The 10,161-nt window shown below is 41.0% G+C and overlaps 1 protein-coding gene across 1 annotated transcript; it reads right to left on the bottom strand.

Moving 5' to 3' along the window:
- Position 1: 1 nt before the first annotated feature.
- cisd2 (CDGSH iron sulfur domain 2) lies at positions 2-10,043 on the bottom strand. The gene is made up of 3 exons (XM_083634710.1): positions 9,929-10,043; positions 3,397-3,611; positions 2-1,593 (listed from the first exon to the last, which is right to left on the bottom strand). Exons 1-3 carry the CDS (start codon positions 10,029-10,031, stop codon positions 1,504-1,506), a joined length of 408 nt encoding a protein of 135 aa, XP_083490836.1. The 5' UTR covers positions 10,032-10,043; the 3' UTR covers positions 2-1,503.
- Positions 10,044-10,161: the final 118 nt, after the last annotated feature.

The raw sequence follows: 10,161 nt of genomic DNA, 5'->3' as shown, positions 1-10,161 counted from the left end.
TCATTCATTTGAACTATTATCCCATGGTTACATAAAGAGTTGCTCAGTCACGACTATCATATCGACACGGAGCTGCAATTCACCTGCTCAGACACTTCAGTTGTGTTACATATACAGTAAATCAGGAGGGGGCGGACAAATTCAAGCCATTATCTATTTTACAAAAATTCACGAGTACATAATGATGAAAATAACATCGCTAGATGTAACTGACAACATGAGCTGTTTGTCTATTGCTGATGAATTATTAAAGATTTATAGTAGGAACTACAGCCATTCTGAACAGAAGCTACCAAAAGAATACAGACATAATTCGGACATGTTTTGCTGTAGAAGTTACGATGTGAAATCTCCATGGGCACTGGGGTTCAAACTGTCTCTAGTAATAAGTGGAGGATTCTGCTGCACAGTGTGTACAGTTTGAAATGGTTTAAGGCAATAGAGTTGAATACATGAACAAAAACAATGTAAAACACAAATTCTGGTGGTTTTAAGGCTATGAACGAAATACAATTGAAGAACGTTAAGTAGTTTCCCATACACACAATAACTTAAGAGAATATTTCACATCCTGCAAGTGTGTGGATAGCATGTTAACATTTGGCACGCAGAGAGACAATATGAAGCAACAGCAAGAAGGCTAGATGAGGCTAGCTGTTGGTGAAATACACAATAATAACAAATAATACATAGGAACTATCCAAAACTCAGACATACAAACTGTTTTACCAAATGGCCATAATGAATGAAACGTGCAGATGCAAAAAATAAATTATATTAAATGTGCACAATGGTTGCAATTTCCTTTTTGGTACCTGCAAGTCGATGTATTTTGAATTCTAAAGCAGACTGTGAATGAGCTATATGTCACATTTTGATTGCCAGCTGACCTGGTTTTTAATACAATTAATTCAACCGAACATCTAAGTGGTGAAAATGGCCCCCTTTCCTGACAGGTTCAGATTATTAAAGTTATATGGTATCACTGCAGATCACTATAAAGTCATTGCAATTATGATTCAAGTTTTATCCTCAAACTGGTCCCAACGGTCTGGAACTGGTTATCGATTCCAAAAAGACTGCGACTTACAGTGTATCAGCCACTCATAAAATGAAATTTACAGCAACACAAAGAGTTATGTAGCCAGAAGAGAAAATGTCTGTTCATCATTTAGTTAACTACTGCAGACAGAGATGGGAACAATGAACTGAAAGGATATTGAAAAATAAAACAATGGTCACTCACTGCACACTAACTTTAAGAACCTAAAAATATATATATGAGTGTTGAAATCTGATTTTATAAAAGTGGATCGACCAAATTAGGACCACTTCAAAGAAAGACTCTGCAAGCCTACATTTTAAGGAACAAAAAAGCAACAACATATGAACAGGAACCAAAGCTTTTCTAGAAATTAGAGACAAAATACAAACTCTGATAAGAAAATGAAGACTAAAGATAGAGGAGGTGAGAGGAAAGTCCCATCAGTGGCTAATGGTGGATTATAGTATCTTCTTCTTGAGTATGAGCGGACCCACGTTGTCTCCAGTCAGCTCGTTGTGTTTTATGTGTGACTTGTCACATACAGGAAACTAAAACAGGAAACACAAGTTCATATTAGCTGATCAGTAAGGACAGGAAACACACACAACTTCATATTAGCTGATCAGTAAAGACAGGAAACGCAACTTCATATGATCAGTAAGGACGGGAAACACAACTTCATATTAGCTGCTCAGTAAAGACAGGAAACAACTTCATTAGCTGATCAGTAAAGACAGGAAACACAACTTCATATTAGCTGATCAGTAAAGACAGGAAACACAACTTCATATTAGCTGATCAGTAAAGACAGGAAACACAACTTCATATTAGCTGATCAGTAAAGACAGGAAACACAACTTCATATTAGCTGATCAGTAAAGACAGGAAACACAACTTCATATTAGCTGATCAGTAAAGACAGGAAACACAACTTCATATTAGCGGATCAGTAAAGACAGGAAACACAACTTCATATTAGCTGATCAGCAAAGACAGGAAACACAACTTCATATTAGCTGATCAGCAAAGACAGGAAACACAACTTCATATTAGCTGATCAGCAAAGACAGGAAACACAACTTCATATTAGCTGATCAGCAAAGACAGGAAACACAACTTCATATTAGCTGATCAGCAAAGACAGGAAACACAACTTCATATTAGCTGATCAGCAAAGACAGGAAACACAACTTCATATTAGCTGATCAGCAAAGACAGGAAACACAACTTCATATTAGCTGATCAGTAAAGACAGGAAACACAACTTCATATTAGCTGATCAGTAAAGACAGGAAACACAACTTCATATTAGCTGATCAGTAAAGACAGGAAACACAACTTCATATTAGCTGATCAGTAAAGACAGGAAACACAACTTCATATTAGCTGATCAGTAAAGACAGGAAACACAACTTCATATTAGCTGATCAGTAAAGACAGGAAACACAACTTCATATTAGCTGATCAGTAAAGACAGGAAACACAACTTCATATTAGCTGATCAGTAAAGACAGGAAACACAACTTCATATTAGCTGATCAGTAAAGACAGGAAACACAACTTCATATTAGCTGATCAGTAAAGACAGCAAACACAACTTCATATTAGCTGATCAGTAAAGACAGGAAACACAACTTCATATTAGCTGATCAGTAAAGACAGGAAACACAACTTCATATTAGCTGATCAGTAAAGACAGGAAACACAACTTCATATTAGCTGATCAGTAAAGACAGGAAACAACTCCATTAGCTGATCGGTAAAGACAGGAACAGCTAAAACATCAGGCTCTCCCTTATCCTGAAGTATACTAGATCGCATAGATTCCATATTAATCAATAGCAGGGTCCAATATTACCGTCAGCCACCAGCCAAATGCTGGTAAAATATGCAATGGGCTACATGCACAACTCCACTACTTCCTGAAATTAGTACAGCTTCTTCATTTCCTGTCATCACTATTGGATGAACTGATTAATGTCAGGTGTGCTGCAGTCACAACAATGATCAGGCACACCTGATTAATCAGTTCATCCAATAGTGTAGGACAGGAAATAAAGAAGCTGTAATTTCAGGAAGTAAAAAAGTTGTGCATGTAGCCTATTGTCTGGTAGATTGGCTTAAAAAGTCGACTGTATTCTGAAAATCATAACTCTGTTCCCTCATTCAATGTCAATAAAAAAGTAAACAAAGCTAGGCTGTCTCGCTGTGTCCCGTTTGGATGAACACATTTCATAGAAAAGGTCAAATCCCATTCCACATGTATTTAGGTCAGCGAGCAGTACCGTAATCATCTTATCTCTTTCCCTCACTCTAAAATCCGGCTGAACTGAAAACCCGTCTGAACTCACGGTTTTGGAGCGCCAGCAGCGACAGTAGCACACATTAGCGCTGTTCAGGTCCTCGATGTCGATCTCGTTAACCACTTTGGGGTTCTCTTTCTGGATCTTCAGGTTGATGAGGCTGTCCCTCTGCTTCTTCTTCTTGGGCAGGAAGGGGCGGATGGTCAGATAGCCCAGCAACGCCAGGATGCCCAAGAGAGGCAGCAACCGGAGCCACTCTGACACTACGAATCAATCACACACACACACACACACACACACACACACACACACACACACACACACACACACACACACACATAAACACATGCACACACACACACACACACACACACACACACACACACACACACACACACACACACACACACACACACACACACACACACACACACATACACCCATAATCACACGCACAAAAAACACATACACCCATAATTACCAGGGAGAAGAGATTTACAATGATCATGTTTGAACTATTGCATAATTTTTTCTTGGAATTTATAATGGTAGTATCAAGTCAAAATGTGCAGTATATCATGCATAGGACTGGGTATTGGTAAGGACCTCACGATACGATACGTATCATGATACATGGGTCACGATACAATTGTATTCCGATGCATTGCAAGTCATAATTTTCTGAAAATGTAAAAAAAATAACTGAACAAACAAAAGAAAATACAACTTGCTGTGTACATCCCAGGTAGTGTAATATGTACATCACAATATATTGATAGCTCAATGGACAAATTGAGCCAAAACTATTTCATTCAAAATTTTCATTCCAATTTATTAGAACGGTATTTGCAAATTTACACAGTTGCACACTGAACACACTGGGGAAACAAATTAAAAAGAAATAAAGTGCACAAGTATTCATTATTGTGTCACTGAACATACGACTGTGCAAAAAAAGTCGATACAGCGATAAATCACAAAATGTATATATTCTGTAGGACGAATCAGCGTGACATCACAATCCCCCAGAAATGTGGATCCCCGCAGCAGTTGTGCCAAACAAACGTTAATATCACAAAAACTATACATCACATCGCTTCTATTTTGACATTCTGAGTGAGAGCAGAAGTAGCTCAAGAGTTTGATGTATAATATATGCATGCCGTGTTAAAGTTGTGTGAACTGTCGCCGTTTTTAAAATGTAAACAACATAGCCGGGGCTAGAGTGAGAGACTCAAGGCTGGCTCCATCGGGTCCCATTGTCGTTTTCCCCCAGTGACACGGTTTGTTTACCAAAATGCTGCTCGGCTGATCCCTCGTATAGTATTGCTGAAAAAATATTGCCCTATATTGTTGTATGATTTTGTTGCACTTCATGCAGGCCGACATGTACATTCCTGAAAAGTTCACTCCTATAAGCAACATATCTATTGTTGCCGTTTGTTAACACCCTCAAATAGCCTGTGTTTGTGTTTGCTTACTGCTCCAGCCCTGTGGTTTGCCAGAGCAGTTTGTGGCATGGCGTGATACACCCCAAGCTATACAGCTACAGATTCCCTCCACATGATGTCTTCTATAAAGTGCTGAAGTGGTAGCCAATGGAGGGTTAGTCTCGACGCCAGACCCATGAGAGTTCTTACGCTGATACACTACGTTACTGCATGCTGCAGAGCTCTCTCTGGGTCTGGGACACTTTCCCTCAGCCGGCTGGTTATGGGAAGGAACCGTTCGCTTGGCCAGTCATATGCCAGGGATGGCTTCAGTCCTCCCCAATCAGTAACGACTTTGCGATCAGACAACACGGGAGGCGGAGCCCATTTTACGAACCGCTATCTCATCGGTGCTACGACCTGTCACTCATTCAATTTCAACCCGCCTTCGAAAACCAGCAGTGGCTGTGAAGTGGCACAGACTCATTTATGTAGTATGCGGAGTGCAGCGATTCAATGTAATATTTGAGTCTGGGGAGAGACTAATGGAGGGTTAACTACGGCCTCCAGTCAGTGATCTGATCACCCTGGCCTAAGGGCAACCACCAATATGAACAAAAATCGAATTATATATATATATATATATATATATATATATATATATATATATATATATATATATAAGGCCACATCCTCGTACTGTATACATCAGTTTTACACTGATTACTATGTTGTTTTTATGCTAAACATTTGCTGTATGTCTGCCTGGAACGGTGGGTAAACTCTATTCTGTAAAGACAGTAAATATGTAAGAAACAGAGTTTAGGCGCTTTTAATCTCCACTACATCCCTGGTTCTGCTTCCCTCTCAGACTCAGCGAGGCGTCAGTGGGCTAACCAAATTAATAACAGTCTGCTGAGTCAGCATTGCAGTTGATCTGCGCGCCTATTATTATGACATGAAAGCAGCGGAGTGCTGCTGGTGGGTCAGTGAGTTCAAGTCCTATCTGACACGAACAGGCCGGCAAACCAGGGGGAACTCCACACTGTGCCCAGAAAAGTGCTTAGGGGAAAAAACCCATCCTACATTATTGGTGGAGAGAAGAGAGAGACCCATGCTTATAAAATGTTACCATGAGCTCTGAATTAGACTGGCTGTCTGAACCCTTGATCATATTCTTATGGCAATTAAAACACTTTAATTCAAAGGGTTGTGACGCCTAATGAGGCCTCTGCTAATCTCATTAAGGATTTATATTCACTTTCAAAAGGTAACAGAGAACTTAATGAAGCTTTTATCTCTCCAGCTACAGCGAGTCTTTAAAACCGCTGCTGGGCATTTTCATTTCACTCGTCTCATTTATGATAGACAACACTGAAGCGACGACGAGGCCCTATTTTAAGGAATGCTTTCACTCCGGGCCACTTCTAAAGCGAGAGATATGCTTCAGCGTTGTGAGTCTGGGATTGGCAGCTACTCAGTCATACTGGAACGTCAGCTCAGCCTGGGGAGTCCCCAGCAAAAATGAGTAACTGTGTGATTTCAATGACTAGAGCCCAAGGATAGCCTACTGGTCATAGCGTTCACTCTCTCCTGTCGTCTCCCCATCTACATTTAGAGGTGGTTATGGAACTCTGGGCTAAATCGTGTGTTGGGGGTCCTCCGGGGGTCCATTAGACAGAGTCATACCAAATGGGGGTGCCTGATCGATTACGTATCTATTTGGGGGTTAACGTTTTTAAGCTCTCTCTTCAGGCCGGATCATCACTGAGGAAGCGTTCATCATAACGGGGTCCACGTCCACCATGTCATTTTGTCACAGGAGCATTTCAGCAATGCAGGCCTAGCTCAGCATGAGTTTTTTAGGCTATTTTTAGGGTAAATCTGACACTTTCCACAGGTGTGTGTTCGCCTAAAGGTCAAGTTGAAGTGGTTCTCCTCAGCTTTAAGACACTTGCTCGCACTATCCTCTATCCTTTAGGGCTGTAACTAACAATTATTTCCACTATTGATTCATCTGTTGATTATTTTCTCGACTTAATCGTCGGTTAGTCATTTGGTGTACAAAATGTCACAAAACGGTGAAAAATGACGATCCCTTTTCCCCCCAAAGCCCAAGATGACATCCTGAAATGTTCTTTTGTTCTGACAACAATGCAACAATGCACAACCCAAAGATAATCAGTTTACTGTCATATAAAACTAATGAAACCAGAAAATATTCACATTTCATTTAAAAAGCTGGAATGAGAGAATTCTAGTTTTTTTCTGTAAAAAAAATTGTCTAAACGATTAATCGATTGGCCTATAAAAAAATAGTTGGGTGGTTAATTCGACTAAGCATTGCAGCTCTACGTGAATAGTTACACAACTGTCAGAAGTCATATTTACATACTTGAGAGAGAGTTGACATGCTAAAACCAGTTTTGGAGATGAGAGCCGGTGACCACAGATCAGGATCAAAGCAACATCAGATAGAGGAGTACTGTCTGGGGCAGTGGTTCTCAAATGGGGGTCCGTGGACCCCCAGGGGTCCGTGGCACTTTGCCAGGGGGTCCGCGAAAAGTTTTCAGGTAAAAAAATAATAATAATAATAAGAAAATAAAAATAAATGCTACATGTTACTTAATTCCTTCTCAAACTACTTCCTACATGGTGCTAGTCTATCAAAATATCTTGGCTGTCATTGATTGTGTTGCATAGTGGTTTTCTGTTGACAAATTGTGATATTGTAAGTCGCTTTGGACAAAACAAAAGCGTCTGCTAAATGGCGTAATGTAAATGTAATGTAATAAAAAAAAAATATATCTTTTTGCGTGCAAAATCTTCATAGTTCAACGAAAATAGTTTATGCTTTAAATCTAAAATGGTTCATGGATTACATTCTAATAACAAACCTATCAAATTAAAAGTCAAGCACGTTACCGTGGAAACAATTAAGCTTAGCCCAAAATCACAAATCAGAATGAGGGGGTCCCCGGTATATTTTCTATCTTGTAAGGGGTCCTTGGCTGAAAAACATTTGAGATCCTCTGTTCTGGGGCACACGTTGCACCTGACAAAGCCTTGATTAGGTGCACAGATTAATACTCATGTTTCGACACAGTGCCTTCTTCTTCAGACAAAGTATTTTACATGGGCTACTTTGCTTCATCTCCTTTTAAAAAATTATATAGATCTTCAATCATCTTTTGCAGCATCAGTTTAGCAGGTGTTATAGCCTAAACAGTGCATTGTGTAGTCCAAGAGAGGTTAATCCAATACAACTCAGTATCCTGTCATCTGCAGAAATATTCAGATGACTCTGTAGTTGTGGGGTGTGTCAGGGATGGAGAGGAGGCAGAGTACAGGGAACTGGTGGGCCGCTTTGTGGACTGGTGCGGAGAAAACCACCTCCTCCTTAACGTGTCCAAAACCAGGGAGATGGTTGTGGACTTCAGGAGGACCAGCACGGAGCCGAACCCTATTTCCATCGGGGGTGAGGAGGTGGTGAGTGTGGACAGCTACAAATACCTGGGCGTTCACCTGGACAAAAAACTGGACTGGAGATGCAATACCGAGGCTGTCTACAAGAAGGGGCAGAGTAGACTCTATTTCCTGAGGAGGCTCAGATCCTTCAACGTATGCAGCAAGATGTTGCATATCTTTTACCAGTCTGTGGTAGCAAGTGCAATTCTCTTCGCAGCCACCTGCTGGGGCAACTGCATCAGAGCCGGCGACTCTTAACAAACTGAACAAACTTTTTAGGAGAGCAGGCTCTGTGCTGGGGACCACTCTCTGGAGCCCCTGGAGGTGGTTGTGGAGGGAAGGATGCTACAAAAAATACTCAAAATCATGGATGACAGGACACACCCCCTTTACGACCTGCTGGCTGGACAACGGAGCGGTTTCAGTCAGAGGCTCCGTCAGCTCCCCTGCAGCAAGGACCGTTACAGGAGGTCTTTCGTGCCCTCCGCAATAACAATATACAATAACTCCTGGACATGCCGAGAGAGGAGGGCCCTCCTCTCCCTACCCCTCCCTCCCCCCCCCCCCCCTCCTATAATGACCCTCCTGAATGTTGAATCCATACTGCACATGCACAGTGCACACTCATGCACACATTGCACTTTGCACACTCACAATGCATAGTCATAGCTATATTACCATGTAACACAATACGCCATACAGGGTACGGCATAGTCATTGCAATTATAATATAAATAATCAAACCGTGTACAGCTTTAGTCATAGAAATAATAGTATTATTTAATATACTTACAGTTTCCGGGAAACGAAAGATGTAACGGCGGTGGAAGTAAAGTTGTATAGCCTATATTGTAGTTTGCATATTTACGTATTGTATTGTTTCTTGCTTCTTTCTAGCAATATGTTGATACTGCTGTTTTTGCTCTGCACCTTACCTACGGGAATTTGTGTAACTTTTTATTGTTTAATTAGTTGTTGATGTCATTGATGCTACTGCTGCTGTAACGCCAGAATTTCCCTACGGGGATGAATAAAGTACTCTATCTATCTATCTTTAATGTAGAGGCAGTCTAAATTATTTGAAGGCTTTGGACAACTTACTTTGTCTGTTATTTACATAGGCTACCTCTTATTGCCATGCCTATGCATCACCTGATGTAGCCTAATGATATAGCCTAACACTGGGCTAGCTACATATTGTGCTTGACCCCCTCCAGTGGATACTAACTTACAGAGCAGAAGGAAGGTTGTATGAGATACAAACAAAGCACAAACTACTGCTGACTAACCGACCGACTGGTTTGTGCAATGACGCACAGGTTCCCATTGCTCCATTGCTGGTAAATCTCATGTGGGGACTTTCTTCTGTTCATGACATTTTAAGATCATGAATTGGGCATTGCAACCTAAGTTAGTACAACGTGAAACAACCACAAACACTACACACACAGTGATCTGCGTGCAAGTGTTTTCTTCACTTTTCACTTGCAGCATAAAGACTTTGTAGGAGTCGAGAAAACAACAACAACAACAACAACAACAACAACAACAACAACAACAACAACAACAGATAGCCTACTCGGCGAAGTGCTATGAGGTGAATGCGTGCTTGATCGAAGCAGTGAATGCACGGGCACACTGCTGGCTGTCACCAGAGCAACATACAAGGAGCAGTTCATTACCTGTTAACCTTGCAAATCCACCGATGGTCTCCGGGAGGGGAAGCTTCTTGAGGTAGGCTGGAAGCTGGACTTTTATGATCCTTGAAATAGTTTCTAACACCATCTTGAATGGATCTATGGGCAGTTTTTTTTTATTTGAGTTTAGTTCCTGAGGTTCGTTTACGTCATTGCGTTCATTTTACGGCGCAGCTCGTCACTGGTCCGTAAAAGCGGTCTGTGAAACGAAAGAAAAG

The sequence above is a fragment of the Poromitra crassiceps genome (assembly GCF_964638095.1).
Source record: "Poromitra crassiceps genome assembly, chromosome: 4".
NCBI classification, from domain to species: domain Eukaryota; kingdom Metazoa; phylum Chordata; class Actinopteri; order Beryciformes; family Melamphaidae; genus Poromitra; species Poromitra crassiceps.
Note: the sequence above shows the minus strand (reverse complement) of the source record. Positions and strands in the feature narration are given on the sequence as shown.